General features: G+C 34.6%; 3 protein-coding genes across 6 annotated transcripts; 1 reads left to right on the forward strand and 2 right to left on the reverse strand.

Moving 5' to 3' along the window:
• The first annotated feature begins 1,252 nt into the window (after nt 1-1,252).
• On the forward strand, nt 1,253-5,708 carry LOC114376074 (uncharacterized protein At4g38062-like). 2 transcript variants are annotated; one of them, XM_028333990.1, is made up of 3 exons: nt 1,253-1,369; nt 1,698-4,487; nt 5,431-5,708. In XM_028333990.1, the coding sequence occupies exon 2, from the start codon at nt 1,710-1,712 to the stop codon at nt 4,440-4,442; it is 2,733 nt and encodes a 910-aa protein (XP_028189791.1). In that variant the 5' UTR covers nt 1,253-1,369; nt 1,698-1,709; the 3' UTR covers nt 4,443-4,487; nt 5,431-5,708. The 2 variants fall into 2 exon arrangements, with proteins under 2 accessions (XP_028189791.1, XP_028189792.1); XM_028333991.1 differs by having other exon boundaries at nt 1,257-1,365.
• Nucleotides 5,709-5,837: 129 nt separating this feature from the next.
• LOC114376075 (magnesium-dependent phosphatase 1-like) lies at nt 5,838-7,146 on the reverse strand. Its single transcript, XM_028333993.1, has 4 exons — nt 6,990-7,146; nt 6,740-6,911; nt 6,456-6,572; nt 5,838-6,324 (listed from the first exon to the last, which is right to left on the reverse strand). The coding sequence occupies exons 1-4, from the start codon at nt 7,103-7,105 to the stop codon at nt 6,154-6,156; spliced, it is 576 nt and encodes a 191-aa protein (XP_028189794.1). The 5' UTR covers nt 7,106-7,146; the 3' UTR covers nt 5,838-6,153.
• A 1,011-nt stretch (nt 7,147-8,157) lies between these two features.
• Nucleotides 8,158-18,128, reverse strand: LOC114376072 (probable ubiquitin-like-specific protease 2A). Of its 3 annotated transcripts, XM_028333987.1 has the most exons (18): nt 18,096-18,128; nt 17,697-17,933; nt 17,552-17,626; nt 17,227-17,459; nt 17,034-17,124; nt 16,846-16,895; nt 14,883-15,080; nt 14,743-14,818; nt 14,285-14,393; nt 13,742-13,819; nt 13,325-13,456; nt 12,884-13,084; nt 12,732-12,787; nt 12,563-12,656; nt 11,150-11,240; nt 10,951-11,070; nt 9,758-10,099; nt 8,158-9,083 (listed from the first exon to the last, which is right to left on the reverse strand). In XM_028333987.1, exons 2-18 carry the CDS (start codon nt 17,887-17,889, stop codon nt 8,478-8,480), a joined length of 2,745 nt encoding a protein of 914 aa, XP_028189788.1. In that variant the 5' UTR covers nt 17,890-17,933; nt 18,096-18,128; the 3' UTR covers nt 8,158-8,477. The 3 variants fall into 3 exon arrangements, with proteins under 3 accessions (XP_028189788.1, XP_028189790.1, XP_028189789.1); XM_028333989.1 differs by lacking the exon at nt 18,096-18,128 and having other exon boundaries at nt 15,066-15,080; nt 17,697-18,044; XM_028333988.1 differs by lacking the exon at nt 18,096-18,128 and having other exon boundaries at nt 17,230-17,459; nt 17,697-18,043.
• Nucleotides 18,129-18,384: the final 256 nt, after the last annotated feature.

The following is an 18,384-nucleotide window of genomic DNA, read 5'->3' on the forward strand; positions in this document are numbered from 1 at the left end:
TATATGTCCTTTACTAATGTACTGTACCATAAGACTTACATTGTCCCTTCATTAAATTTAGTTTGGGGATCATATTTAATTATTATCAAGTATCACAATTTATTTGATCCATTATCAATGTAATGCTTTCAGGACATAACAGTTTTTTGAGTTATTTCTCCGTGTCAAGATTAAATTTTTTAGTGTGTTTGGATAAATGATTGTAAAATTAATTTTGAATTAATTTAATTTAGTAAAATGATTTTAAAAGTGAAGTAATTTTATATATTTGGATGTTCTTATTCTAAAAGCAAGATAATAGTAAATTTTGATATAGAATTTTTTAGGCTAAAATATATTTTTATTATCTGATCTTAGAATCATATTTGATTTTTAGTCCCTAATAAAAAATTGTTAGCAAAGTGATTCCTTATGAATCTTATATTAGTATTTTTTTTAGTCATTTTGTTAAATATCAGCAAGTTACATATCCATGATAGAGTTAATGTCCAATTTGTTTCAAATTAAAAAAAAAAAGTGATTCTGATGTAAAATAATTTAATGATTATTTCTTGAAGATTTTTTTTTATAAAAAAAAGTGGAAAAAATTATTCATGTTTGTTTATATTCAGAAAAAACATTTTTTTAACAAAAGAAATACTTATTTTTGGTACACTATGAATAGAAGTGCAACAAAAGAAGTACTTAATACTATGAGAAGTTGTTTCAAATAGCTTTTAATTGTAATCAAATTTTTTTAAAAAAAATCTGATTATTTTGAATAGCTGAAACAAACAAATAAAAATAAAAAAGTGATTTTTTTTAAAAAAATTTTATTATTTACTGAAAAAAGCATCAACAAAGGTGCATAAGAAGATATAATGAGATACAAATCTCACAATTTTTTTAAGAGACTAAAAACAAAAATTGTTATTTATTAAAACAAACATTGTTAATTTTGTAGAAAACCTACCTTTTAACTTTAAAAATTTAAAATAAAGGAGCTTAGTCAAAATTAAAGCAAGAAATGTTAAGAACGATTTTTTTTTAGATAGGTTTAATTACTCATGTGATCCATATAGTTTCACAATTCATAACTTCTTAGTCTATAGTTTGAAAATGTTTTTTTATTCCTATATTTTACATTTTAATTCTTTTTTAATTCCTGTGTTTTAAAATTGATTTTTTTTAGTCTTTATAATTTAAAAGTGATATTTTTAATTTCTATATTTTAAATGATTTTAGTTCAACAAACTTTGAAAATTCAAAATTGAAAAAGAGCGCGTCCTTGCCGCCGCAGTCACTGCTTGATAAGTTCAAGCAATCGTATGAGATTCAGATTTGTGTGCGTCTTTTGTTCCCTTTCTCAACAACGCCCGGCACCAGGTAGGTAAATCTCCTAACCGAATCTAAAATATACTCTTCACATTTGTTTAACGCACTTCGCTACACTACACATCGCATGTCCTAGATTATGTTTCATTAATACGAATATTTTTCAATTCCACGAATGTATAATTTCTCAGATCTGCTACAGTTGCCATTCTTCAATCATCTTTTAATTTCTCAAATCAAATCTTTTGTTGTTTGAGTTTGATTTGCGCTCGAGCATTTAACGGCTTAATGCTTGTATCGAAATAACATTGTGTCCGTATGTATTGTAATATTATTATTATTGTTATATTATATCATTCCTGAGTTAAACTCTGTGTTGGAAGGGTGAGAGTAGAATGGACAATGTGTATGCTGAGTTAGACGATGCCAAAGCAGAAGTGGAGAAGCTCAAGGCTGAATGCCGACTCAAAACACAACTTTTCGACGGTTTGAAGAAAGATCGTGCCGAAGAATTTCTCAAATTTCAAGAAACTAAGAAGCTGGCTGAGGTACAGGCACGTGAGCTCGATCTCAAGTCTGAGGAGATCCATGAACTGAAGAAGATTCTAGAAGATCTCAAGTCTAGTTTGCAGGAAAAGGAAACACACATTGCACATTTGAGTTCGGAGAATAAAAAGATCCAAGTCAGTTCTGCTGACAGGTTGCTCAAATTGGAGGAAAGTAATAGAGAGTTGGGGTTGGCTTTAGATGAAGTGAGAGCAAGAAATGATTCTCTGGAGCAGAATGCCTGTGCCAGCAGTAAAGAAGTTTCTAGCCTTAAGGAACTCTTGTTGGCTGCAGAGAAGAAGTGTTCAGAAGCAGAGGAAAAAGCGCAGGAAGCTACAATGCTGAAACGGAGAGATGATGTGATACTGCAACTGGAGGAAGAGAATATCAGCATGAAAGATAAGATTAAATGGAGGAATGAACAGTTTAAACATCTCGAAGAAGCACATGAAAAGCTTCAAGTCGAGTTACGATTGAGCAAGGAGGAGTGGGACAAGGAGAGATCTGTGTTGCTTGAGGAAATGTCTTCATTGCAGGTTAGCTTGGATTCTCAAACAAGAAATGTGGAGGGACTTCAATCACGTTTGGAGATGTGTAACCATGCATTGGCTCATGAAGAGAGCAAGAGGAAACTCCTGGAGGCTGAATTTTCTGAATTCAAATCTAGCTTTGAGAATGTTTTCAGTCAATGTGAGGAAAAGAAGTCAGAGATACAACAATTGACCATTCTGAGAAATGATGAGATAGCACAGCTGAGAAACTCACTAGGAGAGAAAGAGATGGTGGTGAGAGAACTAGAACGTAAAATTGTTCGACTTGAACAAGATAATAAGGAATTGGGAGATTTACTTAAAGAACTCAGGGAAGCTCAGATCAATAATGGTGGAGCAAATTCATTGACATCAAAGCTCCGCAACAAGCTTAGACGGTTGGAAGAGGTGCATAAAAACTGTGCCTCAATTCTCAAGTCTAAAGAATCTCAATGTGGTGATCAAGTGGCAAAGATGGAAGCAGATATTGTTACTTTCAAGTCTACACTGGCCAACAAAGAACAAGAAATAAGAGAGCTTCAGATGGAATTGGAAAATTGTTATTATGCCATTGAAGAGAATCGCTTGGGACTCTTGATCTTTAAATCTGTACTTGTTGAGACTTACTCCAAATCATTCAGGGGCAGGGAAGACTCTTATAAAGCATTTGATGTCAAAGAGAATGAAAATATGCTTCTAATTTCTACAGAGCAATTGGGAGTGAAAGACAAGTCTCTAAAAACTATGACACAAGCTTCACAACAACATTCTCTGTTGGAGGAAGAGCTTAAACAAAAAAAGAAAAAGCTTGAGGAATCATATGAGGGTCAACTAATCTTGGAAGAACAACTACTGCAGATGGAATACACCCTACAATATGAAAAAAGTGCAGCATTTGAGGCTTTAGAAGTGCTGGAACATGAAATAGCCGGTAAAAATGATGAAATATCTCGATTAGATCGTGAAGTACAGGATTGGAAGTCTACTGCTGAAACCCTCAAAGTTTCCTATGAAGAAATTCAGGGAACTAGTAAAAAGATGGAAGCTTCCCTTCTATCACATATTGAGAATGAGAAAGCCCTTAACCAGGCCAATGAAAACCTGCTCTGTGTTCTCAAGGATAAGGAGAGAAAAACTGAAGACCTACTACTGCAGATTGGTTTATTGGAAAGTTGCAATGCAGAGAAAATGAAGGAAGCAGAAAGATGTAAGCAAGAGAACAAGGGTCTTATTCAAATTGTAGAGGAGAGGGAATGTTGCATAAAGGATCTTCAAAAAGATATAGCCGTCAAATGCTTGAAGCAAGAATCCATGGAAAAAGAATTAAAAGATGCAATTCATGCACAGCTGGATGCAGAGAAAGCCCTCAAGCAGGAGAAAGAAATTCTTTTGAAGATTAAAGACAAGAAAGATCAAACTATAGATCACCTTCAGGGGCTAGCTACAACATCAGAGCAAGATTTGTTAGGTGCGCTGTGCTTTTCCTTCTCAAAACAAGTGGAAAAGTGGGTCGAGGTCAGTGTGCTTAGGGACGCATTGAAAAATGTAGAATACCTGGCAAAGCTAGAAATTGAAGAAAGGAACATGAGAATAGAGAAATCAGAAGAATCAATCTTCCATTTAAAACAAGAAGCAGAGCAGCTTCAAGCATCACTGGAAGCCATGAAGTTTGAAAATGAAAATTTGACAGATAAACAGCAGACCATGGAATTCATGATAACAGAGCTCAAGTTTGAGAACGGAAATTTGCTGCAAGACATCATGAACTTATCGACAGAAAGGGGAGATATGTTGGCACAATTTGAAGACATCTTTGGTAGAGTTGGAGAGTTGTCTAGTGGGGATATGCAATTGACGGAGATGTTGGGGGAGGTGTTGAATACTTCTGAAGATGAAAATAAAATAGAAATGGGTTCAGTAGTTTGTGACAATCCACATGAGTCTGCTAGAGATAGGGCAAATAGTCTTCTTTTTCTTCCCACAACTAAAAAAACTGAAGAAAATTTTGATGGGCGATCGCCACTGAGAGAGGTTAATAGTTTGCATATGTAGATCAAAAAAGGAATCTGTGATCTTGCTGATGAAAACGCCAAAAAGGTACAAGTTCAGAAACAATTTCCTCTTCGCATTGGCATTTCAATTGTTGATGACATTAAATGCACATGTAGGCGAACCGTCCCTCAAAACTATATTGAAAAAAATGTGTACCAAGATAAGTTGAAAATGGAGGTAATAAATTGGCTACAGATAGGAAGCTTATAATATTTTTTCCCTGAACCTCATTGTTTTTTTTTTTTTAGCGAAGCCCTATTACTCGTCATCTTGTCAATAATAGAAAAGCCATTTACTATTCTGTTACAACACTATTGAAGACAATACTGTGGGCTAACATTCAGATCTTGATTAACTGAATTTACCTTGTGGATAATTCATTCACCCAAAAATTTCCCATAATTGTGTGTAAGTTGGTGCTAATTTGTTTCATAAGACCATAGGTTTAATTGTATTTTTGGTTCAATTTTTTTTCAAGTTTATTAGTTTTTCTATTTTTAAAATTAAGTAAATTTAGTCCTTTTATCAATTTTCTTTCACCTAAAACATCCAAAAATTCTCATTTTTTTATTGAAATATTTGTGAGGCTTATGAAAAATTTAGGATATGGAATGATTTTAAAGGTTTAGAAATTAGAAATTTAGTGAGAATTTGAAAATATTAAAAGGATTTGGTAGGATGAAAGATTAAGATTTACAGAAGAAGAAAAATTAGAAATCCTTTTATTTTGGATAGAATTTGATATTTTAGTCAGTGAAATTTGAGTATGAAAAATGAGTAAAAAATGAGAATTTGAAGATTTTTTATATATAAAAAAAAAGAACAATAAAGAGATTTCAGCTAGTTAGAAACAAACTTGGGGATCAAAATTTCATATAAACTAAATTATAAGGAATACAAAATTTAATTAAGCCATGTTTTAACTGGTTTTATTGGGTGCTATACTTTTAAGATATCAGTCATCTGAGAAGTTCTATGGAATATGCAGGTGTTGGCCGTTTGCCCGTTTCACAAGCAAGCTGGAAATCAAACATCTTACATTTGCATTAGCAAACGACGTATTCTGTTGTTTTAAGTAATTGACGATATCTGTATATTTTCTTGTTTCAGTAATTGCCACACGTTTCTTTCTGAGACGTTTGGATTAGGTGAGTGGTCAAAACTATTGACAAAGTGTTGGAAAAGTTCTTTCTGATTCTTTAGCCACATGGGCAAGTCTCTTTAAATGATTGAATTCTTTGATAATTTATGCAGAAGTTGCATTAACTTTCTTTTAGCACATTTTAAATTTAATAGTACCAAAAAATGTATATTTTGGTGCATAAACGAAAGGCAAAGGATAAGAAAGAAAGGCACAAAGACTAGAGAAGCCGAATTCTGCATTCCAGAAGATCATCTAACTTCTGAACAAATCTGACCATCTAAAATTTCCGGTAAAGTGAATTTTACTATCCAATAACATTAATGCTGCATAACAACACTCACAAATAGGGAACAGGACGAAAGCTGTGACTTCTATTTAAGTTCATTAAATAGTTTCTGAATCAAATCCATAGAAAATTCCAATTGAATATTCAAGTATATAGCTGTTGGAAATACCAGGTTTCTATTCAAGTTCTCCCAGTTTGCTTCATTAAGGGAAACGACTGATACAAAATACTGTGGTTCTGAATAGAATCCAGATAGAGAAAATTCAATGGGATGTTAAATTTCATGCAGTGGGGTTGGAAGTATCTGACTTGTTGGAGTACTTGGAAAGCCATTTCTGCTTGTTCTTCTGCGACGCATTCCAGTTTCGAGAGAATTGTGTAAGGCCTTCCCTTAACGACCCAAGGTTTACCCCATCTCCAACCAAAATGCTAGTTACTCCCATTTTAGACACCTATGATGATCCAACGAATTAACATCAAAAGTGTGAGTGTGAGTATGTAATACGTGAATTATTGTAAATCTTCTGACACCGTCTTTAATTTTCATGGATAAAAAAGTAAGTAGTAAGTATGTATGTATTACCGCTTGGATGTTCCTATTCTCATCATCGAAAAAGAGCATGGAGTTGAAGGGGACACTGGTCCTCGAATGAATCCTCTGAAAATGATCGGTTTTATGTGTCCAACTGGAATATATTTCCTGAAGAAATAAAGCAAATAATCACAAGTGAACTCAAATAAATGCATGCTATGGAAATTGGAATTGAACAGCACTAGATAACTATTTTGTTAACAGGAGAATTGAAGCCACGACTTTTCCCTCTCCTTTTACGACCAAGTCAACCTTATAACTCCAATAAGACATACCTGTGAGACGAACATTGGGGTGAGGTTCAATTTGTTGAGGAAAGCGGTTGCGATGTCTGCCGTTGGCGAGCGAGAAGCGATGGCAATGTCGATGCCTTTCTCTTTGAGAGCTAACAATATGCCTTTGGCGTGGGGATACAGAGAAGGAATCTCGCGCTTCGATCGACACTCACTGAAATTTCAACAACAATTCACAATAATTTCATCATTGGAGAGTATAAATTAAATTAGGTTAGGTTAAGGAACGAACCAGTAGAAAGGCCAGAGAGTGTAATCGAGATCGAAAACCACGAGCTTAGGCAGAACCTCAAACGCTTCAATTATCTGAACTGCCTCAGACTTCACCTTCTCCGTCTTCTCCTCCATCTCTCTCTCTCTCCGTCTCCCCTCAAACTTTGATATTTCTTTTTAATAATAATATAAATATATGCAGAGCAACCTACCACCCAACTTTCGGATCATTTACCCGACCCGACCCGACCCGAAAAGTTCTTATTCTGTCTTCGTTTCTTCTCATGGTGGCAAAATTTTATTAACTTTTTTATTTGACCTGCTCCAAGGATTGACCTTTGATTTCTGGGATTTTCTATTTGCTGTTTTTTTTTTTTAATTTTTATTTGGGATTGTAGTCGGATACCCCTACAATCACAAGCCGTGAAACTAGTCTCTAAAAAATCCACTGGGTCCAAGTCGGTTTTTAAAACTCTAACTAAGTTGGTTTCAACGAGTTGTGATTTCTAGTTCAAACTTGAGTTTGTTAGTGAAAAATTACTTGATTCAAAGAGAGTCCAAGTCGATTTTTAAATCATTGATTAAGTTGCTTTTAAGTTGTGATTTCTAGTTCAGACTTGAGATTGTTAGTGGGAAAATTACTCGATTCAACGGGAGTCTTAGTCGATTTCTAAAACTCTTATTAAGTTGCTTTCAAGGAGTTGTGATTTTTAGTCCAGACTTGAGATTGCTAGTTGGGAAATTACTTGATTCAAAGGGAGAGTTGAGGAATGAGAGATGTCTAGTGAGAAAGGATTCTTTACCGTGGGATTTATTAGAGAGGAGTCTAGTAAGTTATGAGATGCACTCTCTTTTATGCACACTCACTGCACTTTGAATGTATGAGGTCACCACTGAAAAAATATATCACAAAAACAGTGTTTCAAGATTCGGTTTGACTCCATCATAGTACTGTATGTGACACTTATTAAACTAACCCGATTTATCTTTTTACTATTGCAGTATAGTATTAGCATTTTAATCTTTTAAGGTTGCTTCCCAGTTTCATACAAGGTTGCTATAGATTAATATGGACTTAATCGTAATGTATGAATTGTATTAGAAGTCTAAGTGCACAGCACCCAAAGGTACACATGTGCATGTGAGGCATTAACACGGACTTGCACAATGATGCTGATGGTTCTATCTGAGTTTAAATACTATCGATTTATTTGTTGTACAAATGTTAGATGATATATAGATCCACCACATTTGAAAGGGCTAAACGATACTTTCAAATTTACACAATGACGAAATATGAGCGGCTTTGTCTAAATTATTTAAACAGTCCCACCAAAATTATACATTTTTATACGTCATCCTGCAGTGGTGAGGCAAGGGGTTTACACAAAATGCTCCACCATTCGGGGCTATGTTGATACGACCAAAACCTTTTTAATTTGCGGTTAATGCTTTCTTTAATATATTAACATTTAATTTGCTTATAGCCACCCTGCTGCTACTAACACTATTCACAAGACATTACACATGCTTTTTTTACCATGCTTCTAGTGAATCTACGACTTGGACCACCTGCATTCATAAGCTTAGGCCTCTTGGCATCTCGTTCATCAGATTCAAATGCTAGTGACTCTTCCTTGCTAACTAAAGTATTATCTTCGAGACTCGTATTGTGAGTCAGATCAAATATTTGATGGGTTACTGAATTCATATTATTCCGGAATGAGGAATGAGATTCAACACTCACATCAACATCATTTGCGACAGGAGAATCCGGAACAGTGTAGTCTGTAAGCTCCTCACCAGAGACTGAGGTTGATAAATACTCAAGCGCTGTCTTATCAGGAATGCTGGACTCTTCGATTTTCTCAAGAGGCTGGTCTTCATGAGTAGCTGTATTCGATGGGATCCAGGATACACCAGTAGATGTTCTTGAATGAGAATGGCTCTCAACAGCTTCCACAAAATTTACAGAGAACCCAACCTGAAATGTTTCTGATGCTCCATGATCATTGCTGACATATGTGGCTGGGAAATCATATGCCAATATACCAACTTGAGAATTTTCTCTCTCTAATGATAAAACAGTCTCCTCACTAGACTCTTCAATTTCCTGTATTAGAGCAAGAAAATCTTCAGTTGCTTTATGATTTTTTCTGTCAATTTAACTACTTTAAGCAGATGAATAACTGGGTAACCATTTTATTTCTTCATTTCTAGTTCTACTAATTTACATTGTGAAATAGACAAAAAAGGAGGGGCATCATGGTGAAGGGAATTGAGAAATATTTATAAACACCATAGGACTGTAGACTTGACATTCTAGCCTGTGAAATATCACAAGCTTTTTTTATTCTAAATGTCAAACTAATGAATTTTTCTACACATTTCATTTATATTTTGCTTTTGTGATTTAGTGATATATAGTTTTTTGAGTTTTGGGGTGACTTCTTCACAGGCTGTCCAAGTTCGCCTACCCCCTTGAATCAAGGGCAGAAGCTGAACTATGTTGCCAGTAGATCATTCCTTTTAATTCCATCTGCCATAGAATTTTTTTTAACATGACTTAGACGCCTCAAAAAATGTACTTAAAGCTTCTAATAAACACGTACATCTATATTATGACAATTCCAGAGAGAAAATTAAATGGATCTGAATTTTGTAACCCTGGGTTATCTTTCAAGGTAGGCTAATGTCGTGTAGAAAACATACCAGCAGAATAGGAACAAATTGTAGATAAAATAACTATGAAATTAGTAATCAATTCAATGATTGAAATTCCTTTACCTCTAATGGTGACAGGAAGCCCCTCTGATGACATGCTGACATCTGCAGACAAGCAGAACGTGAAGTTACAACAGCCACTAAGTCCTTGGAAACAAGTCCAGGTCCTGTCAAACATGATGCAACTCTTATGGGTGAAGCTGTTGGATAACAGCAACCCCTTAGGGAATCTTCTTCCAGTTTGGGATTGACAATAATGGCAGGGTCTTCTAAAAGAAGATCTTTGTCAAGGCAATCAGTATGAGGTGCTTGCAAAGAATTATTTTCAAATATATCATAAATTACGCTCTGTATATGAGATCGTTTCAGAGAAACCTCCAGTGGAGGGAACCAATTGCTGTTCAACTGAAAATGAAAAGAAGAAATTTAACCGTGAGTCAACTGTAAAAATTAACAAATGAAACATGTAGCTTCTCACACAGACCATTGTTGAGATGTTTTTTTATAAAATATAAATGCAGGTGCCACTAAAAACACACATGTAAGAATGTTGGCAATTAAGAAAGACTATTCATCTAAATAACCCAATCTGAAAATAAAGGGAAAATAAAGGTAAACTCAAGCAACCAAACACACATCTGATACACCCAAGCACAAGCACCAAATGCAATCTAAAATTGACGAGCTTATGTAAAATAAATTAAATAATAAAAAACAGAATGCAGTATAAAACACTTTGCATAAGAACATTACAATCTTTGGGAGGGGGGTAAAAAGACGAATGTAAGGAAAAATAGGAGCATCACTCGTACATGTCATGAACTAAATTATGAGTTAAGGAACCATTTCACATATCATGTCTACAATACAAGTAACCAATTGCTCAAAAGATTTCTCCAAATAAAATATTTTTACAGCAGGTTGGAACTAAATGCAGGGAATGACTTCATTAGTTTAGCTCATACATTCCTTAGTTGAAGTTCCCTAATCTCTTCTTAATTTCAGAAAGAAAAAAAAAAGGCAGAGTGCCATAGGTGTATGCATATTGTCATGATTTTCCTAAAATTTTCTCGTCTAGCATAGCAATTGATAGAATCAGCCAGAGCATCATCAGAGAAACCTGAATGCAAGATACAACAGCAATGATGCCACTTGAGAAATTGAAATGAAACTAAAAGTCAAACATTATATCACTGAAAATGCAAAATGAGATTACATATCAAGTTCAAGTTTTGATGCAATGGGCAGTCACTCACAAAGATGGAGGACTTCGTTATCATGAAAGGGTTAAAGTTGATTGGAGCTTCTTCCAGAAAACGTTCCACATAGTGGAGCAAAAAGAGGCCACAATCATATAAATTTTCCTGCTGAGGCAGCTGAAATAGAAAATAAAGGAAAAACAGAAGTCAATAAAAAGTTGCACTGGATTCCTTATATTGTATGGAGAGGGACTACCTCAAGTGAGATGAATCTCAGATGTAAAAATTTAGAAGAAACATCCTCCACTACATTACTGTGCCTCTCTTTCCATTCTTCACATAGGTAACTGCCATTTCAAAAGATATAAAAGAAAACATTGTCAGATTCAGTACAATGACAGAAAACAGATGAACTCTACTTAAACAAGTTTTTACTGGATTAAATAAAGTACATTTCAACTAAATTTTGTTAAAACAAATTTCTGTAGTGGCTATCAAAAATCAAAATTCCTGTAATGTAAGGAAATAAAACAGTGCCAATAAAGCCTTGTGAAACCATTTGGTTCAACCTCAGACAAAATATCAGTTACTATGCTGTTTTATAACCTTGTGAAGTTTCAAGCTGTTTGCCACCTACGATGAAACTTCAATGGTTTACACCTCAATGGCTTGAGGTAATTAGTTGTTTGATATGGATTGTGGTTAACAAATTTTTCACAGGAATGACTATTATGCTGGTAGGGTCCAGAGTTGGCTGAAATTTGGTGATTAGTGATGCCTATGGTGGCCAAAGTCACCATTCATAGTTAACCATTGGTAGGGTTAAAATGTAGTGAGATTTCGGTGATTGATGATGGTGGCTGAAGTTGTCAATCACCGGTAGTAGTGTATGGTGGTTGAATTTTGGCAACTGGTGACAATGGACAGTGGCTGGTGGTCACAACCATCAATGAAATGGAGATGCATATTTGATAACATGATAATAGAATAATAGATGGATAGGTACTTTAGACATTTCACAAGTCAAAATATATTCCCATGCAATGGGAATTGAACATATCCACCTCCCCACAAGAATGAATATGTGGGAATATTGGGCAGAAATCTAGGGAATGATTTTTGAAATACTTTTACAATACATGGAAGGCTAACACTTTCATGTAAAGATTCTCATGAATGCACAATCCAGAGAGAATTAAACTCCTCCAGACTGGTGTCAGTATATTTGCCTCCTTAGATGTCCTTCACAATTTTTTATTGTCAGTTGATGTAATTTATTTACACATCTCATGTATATATCCTATCTTGGCTTTGTCTTGGATTTTTAATGCACTAAAAAGATTTAAAAAAAAGCCTCCACAAATTAATACCAGAGTACGAATCACACAGAATCTATTCTACAGTAGTTAGGTTTCTGGAAGAAACCAGAATCCAATGGCCAACAGTTATACCAGCAGGACCAATTCCATGAGTCTATCCCATGTTACTTCGACTTTTAAGTCAGAAATTACAAAAATGTATTCAAGCAACTTCTTGCAACAGCAAAATGCCAATTTTTGTATGGAATGAAATTCTAAGAAGAGGGTAATATTTAATGGACCTCCAAATCATCATAAACTAGAAAATAGAAGGTGGACATATATGTCAATCTCAGCTATCAACATGCTACCTTTGGAAAACATTCTTGAGACCTTTATGACTTCCTTTTAGGGAATCCATGTGCAAGATACAAGGTACTTTGGAAGATTCCTTAATTTCTTCATCTACAAGACAGTCAAATAAAATGAAGAATGTCCGCATAAGCAATAGAATAATAACTTAAAGGAAAGATATCTTACCTTTGAAGCATGACACTTCACCCGGATGACAAATGACAATTAAACTCCAGTGAAGACTGTCATCAAGACACATCAATAATACTTGAGATGCTAATAATTCTTGAAAGGTAACAAAATCCATGAGCAAGCAAGATATTGCCTTGGACTCTTACCTGTAGTTTACAGGAATGAAGATATAATCCTTTTCAAAAAGGTTCACTTTTCTTGTCCATTTGCGTACACGTTGAAATGCTGCTCTACCATCACAAGCACTTGATGGATCTTTGTCTAAATCAGCAAGCTTACGAAAGAAGAAGCTATTGAAAAAGTGAAACCTGTTCTGTTCATCAGTTGGGAGTTTCTTTTTCAAATACCTATAGATATGCCAGATTTAGCAAATGTCAGTTCATATGACAAAGAATGGGGAAATTTATAACAAGATGTTCAAATCAATTTCTATCAAGCTAAAAAACGAAGATGAGACTGATAAAGATCAAATATGTGCATTTATGTGTGGGAGAAAAGGTGGGTGAACACTACTTTCTGAATAATAAATTATAGCAACATCCTAGGCTTGAATCCATAAAGGTTATAGTTTCTGCTACTATGCTTACTTGATATAAAAGTCAATGATAGTATCATTAATGAATGTCTGAGGCTGTAAAAGCTCAATATCTCTCTTACTAATAGAAACAGCGTCAGGCTCCCCCTTTGGATAAATAACCTCATCAAAGGCCTCATCAAAGCTGCAGAATACATTATTACATTAACAAATAAGTTCTCCTCAATAATTATCATGCTACACCGATAGAGATTTCCTAATACCAAAAATAGATTTGCTAAATAAATACAAACAAAAGGAATTTATTAAGGTGTAGTATGATAATTTTCCTAATAACCATCAGAACCAAGGTTTATGGTGTGGCATGCAAAAAAAAGCTAAGGGTACATTTTTTTTTATTTATAACACTCAATGTCACAGATCATATTTCAAAAAACTGCAATAACAGAAGTGAAAATGTTGGACTTACTTGGGAAAATAATGTTTTTGAGAGAAAAAGCAGTCCTGCCCCAATGCAGAAATACTTCCACTGTTATCTGCATCAACACTGCATGGGGGAAATAAAATGTAACACTAATTAACACCTTATAATAGTTAGCAACAGACAATTGAACAAAAAAAACTATCAAACGAAAAAATGTGGACAACTTTCACAAAAAACAACACTGAAAACTAATACAAACTGAAATCCATCTCACCACAACAGAAACTGAAAACTAAATAGGATGAGATACTAAAACATAATACTAATTGATAAAGACATATGAAATCTATCTAAGTTGAAAATGATCACCCTGCTGAATTATATATTAATTAAGGCAGAGAGAGCACATTATATAGATACACCTTCAGCCTTGTTCTTCATTTCCTCTGATCAGCAATGATAAGAGAATTTGTTATGCTTGCTTTGATCCATAAAAATAGTAAAATATATAATTTGGGTTGTAAAAGCAAACATCATTGCAATTACAAAACATTTTACACTCCATTGAATTACAAATAACATTCTTACTCAAGAAATGTACTCCATATATCTGTGTATCTCATGTCCAATAGTTTGATTGCCTCTTCTGCCTTGTACCAACATGAATCATAAACAGCGAATTTCAACAGCTTAAAACCTGCACAAATTGTTAAGCAAATTATTGACAGCTTTTACATGAGGTGCAGCTGTCTAAATTATAACAAGATGATCAACCCAAAAATAAAAAACAGACAGAAAATTATAACCAGCAAACGGTATGGTGTCCGTCTAAATTATTCTTGAATAAGAAAAGGAATTTATTAAGATTAAATATCAAATCAAACAAAAATAGAATAAATGAAATGAATATAATATCCATATACTCACCAACACAATTGCAATTAATTAAGAATTTCAAATTTAAAAACATAAGGAGAGAACATATATACTCCGTATTGATGCACAGAAAAAATATCATCAACATAATTTTCAAAAAATAGTCAAACCTGGATTTTGATTTGTATTTCCAGCTTCTGTAAAATCTTTGGGTTTAAGGAGAAGGTTGATTGAGGCTGTTTCAATCTACAGACAGAAGAAAATCAAATTTATTTATGAGGGATTAATAAAAAAAGAAAAGGCAACTTACATTTCCAAACCAACACGATTCAATTTTTCTAATCTCTTCAGTTGCCCACTCAATTTTAAAAGATTCCCTAGTTCCATTGTTTGTTGAGCCTTCAAGTTTCAGGGAGTTGCATGAGAATGTTAATCGAGACCTAGTGGAATATAAATCCTCATATTGAATAAAATTAGGGATGACATCAACCACCTTTTCTATGTCATTCTGCACATCAAGAAACCAGTTCAGTTTATCAGAAAAATAAGAAATCCATACATACATTCAATATCTCAATGAACTAGATTAAGCATATAAAATATTTCACTTTAGAGCAAATATTATTAAATAAAAATAATTGCAATGAAAGACCTACAATTACATGTATGTACAATAATAAACAGGATTTTGGAAACTATCTTTTAAGACTGAGTTGACAAGATCAGATCACACATGCAGACCAAATGAATTGAAGAGTATAAAAGAGGGTAAACAGATTTTAGTTTTCAAAATAAATGGGGAAAAAAAGTCTATCAACCATTAGGAAACTAATGATTTTAGAAAACCAAAACAAGTGCAGAATAACATAACACTATAGAATGGAAATAAATAATTCCATTTTATACAGCATTCCTTTATAAGGAACCTCAACACTACACATACCTTTAGGTCATTTAACTTTATTATTTTCTACATACACTTCTTCCAATTTCAAAATTATCCTATGATGAGTTTTCACACAAATAACTATCTTTTAACATCAACAAGTAATCAAAATCAAAGTCAATTTTAAAACTAAAGATTAACGCTGATTCACCCTTTACGCAAAATTTTCCACCGGTGATGGTTGTAAGGAATCTCAACACTACACATACCTTTAGGTCATTTAACTTTATTATTTTCTACATATACACTTCTTCCAGTTTCAAAATTATCCTATGATGAGTTTTCACATGAATAATCATCTTTCAACATCAACAATTAATCAAAATCAAGTTAATTTTAAAACTAAGATTAACGCTGCTTCGCCCTTTATGCCAATTTTCCACCGGTGATGGTCGTGAGAATCTGACCAAGCCTCAACGATGACACAATTTTGCACCACATCAGCATAGACCCTCTCCTTTATCCTTTGTCAATGACCACTCTCCAAGAAAGAACCAAAACCAAGTGAACATTAATTCAGAGGATTTTCTTATGAAGAAGTCTTTTTTGTTTGGGTTCGAGCAGAGTCTCGTGTCGGAGAGGATGGCAACGGAAGCTGACATGGCTTCATCGTGCAAGTATCAGTGATGGAGTAGTGATTTTTGGAGCAAGAGGCCTTTGTCGCTTGGGTCGCATGGGAAGCCAAGGGTGTTTTCATTCTGGTATTACAGGGGGATTGTCAAAGTTGAGCGTGAGATATGGCAGCGGTGGGAGTTCGTCTGATTAAACAAGTTAATAACAAGTCCGATGATTCCTGAATGTAAATTGTCGCAAGTGAGAAGATAATAGAGGCACGTGCCTTCACTTAAGGGTGTTTTAGTCTTAGTTGTTAATTGTTTTTAATTGTAATCTGAAGGCTATCATTAAAGGTTCCCATTTCTTATCTTAAGAAGTTTCTTGTTAGGGGTTATAAGGTTGCCTTGGTGGTGTAGGGTGAAGGGAGGGGCAGATGTCATGTGTTCAAACCCCCCACTAACAATTAACAACTAACATTTGCCAAAAAAAAAAAAAAAATTCTCGTCTGAAAAAACCCCTATACACACACACCTTCCCTCATTCATTGTTTTTTGTGGTCTCTCCTCTCCTACTTCAGTTGTCATGATACTATTATTTAAAATGCCATAATCTGATTTCTTTCCCCCTAAAGCAAATGAGATAAGAGAACATAGAATGCATTTCATTTTTTTCCAAAATGAAACCGAAGTTTTCATATGTAATTTCCACAGATTACAGCAATCAGGTAACGCAATTAAGCAAATAATTAATAAACCATGACAAGTACACTTACAATTTCAAATGCAGCAGAATCATCCTCCACTAGCTGCTCTTCGAAATTAACTAAAATAACAAGAATCAAAACTGACAATTAGTAAAGGAAAAAACCAGTACATAATAAGAGAGGGTCAGTACTGATTAGCAAAACAACAATACCTCAAATATCACTTGGAAAATCTTAAAGCAACGAAAAAAAAATACCTTCATCTTCTGAGGGATTTGAAGTTGAAGTCGAAGAGGAACTCATTTGATTACTATCGCCGTCATCAGAAACCACATCAAGTGACTGATTCTGAAACAAAATTAAATCAAAACTCAACGAAAATATCCACGACTTTCTCTCGCCCGAAGCAAGGAAAAGCATGGCATGCAAAAGAAAATGATTAATTATTACTACTTTCGAGTCCAAATCGCTTTCAGCGAAATCAGTGTGGCCTGGAATCTCTTCATCAGCGGAGTCTAGCAGCGGTGTGTCTATTGAACACCGATTATCACATTTTCCTCGATTATCAACAACACCGCCATCTCCACCACCACCACCACCACCACCACCACCACCATCATCATCAACAACAACCTCTAAGGGTTTGTTGGCAACTTCCTCCGGTGAGCGCTTCATTTCTTCTTCTGAATCACTCGAAAAATGAGAAAAAAAGCACATAAACGATAATCAGGCACAGGAAGAAGGACGAAAGAGTTGGTGCATGGATGATCCGTACCTTGCTCGGAATCGAGGTCAATAGGATCGGCGGTAACGTCATCGGAGAGAGGTTTGGAATTGGTACCGCTCGCCACTGCAGAGAAGAATGACGATGAATGGGAATGAAGGAACGGGAAATTGAAAGAGTGGAGTGAGTGACTTACAGGCTTGGAGGAAGTCGTATTTGGTGACGGTGGAAGAGCGAGACCTGCTACTACTAGTGCTAGGGTTTGCGAACTTGCGGAGAATCTTCCGAGAGGTCTTCTCGACGTTCTCGTCTTCGTCATTGAATTCGAAAACCTCGAATTTCTTGGTCGAGGAAGAAGAAGATGATGATGATCGCTTGCGCCGAGTCATGAAGCGAGTGAGTGAAAGCGATTCGGATAGATGGAGAAAACTATCTGCCAAGGGAAGAAAAATACAAATGGCTGTGAGGTTGATGAAGTGTTATGCGTTTTATATATAAAAAATATGCATTTGGATTTGTAGAAGCAATGTTTGTCTTTTGGATCTCCTTTTACTTTCCCCCTTTCAACTCATGGACCCCTGTTGTATGTATGTACCTTCTTCACTTCAGTCGCTCCAGTCAACTACCTTCCACCGTTCCACGGTACTACTTTTCTAGAGTTTAATACTACCAAATTAAATCCATTTAGACCGTCAATTTGATTTTTTTTTAAAAAAAATTATTCTAATAAATGATAATATACTATTTTATATCATCCTAAATAATAAAATAACAAAAGTCCTATGCTTTATTTTATTTACAAACAACAACAATTTTTTTAGAGGAAAACTGCACCGAAGCTTTATTTTATTTACCAAATTAATCTAAAAAAATATTGGTCTTTT

This window comes from Glycine soja, chromosome 11 (assembly GCF_004193775.1).
Source record: "Glycine soja cultivar W05 chromosome 11, ASM419377v2, whole genome shotgun sequence".
Lineage (NCBI taxonomy): Eukaryota > Viridiplantae > Streptophyta > Magnoliopsida > Fabales > Fabaceae > Glycine > Glycine soja.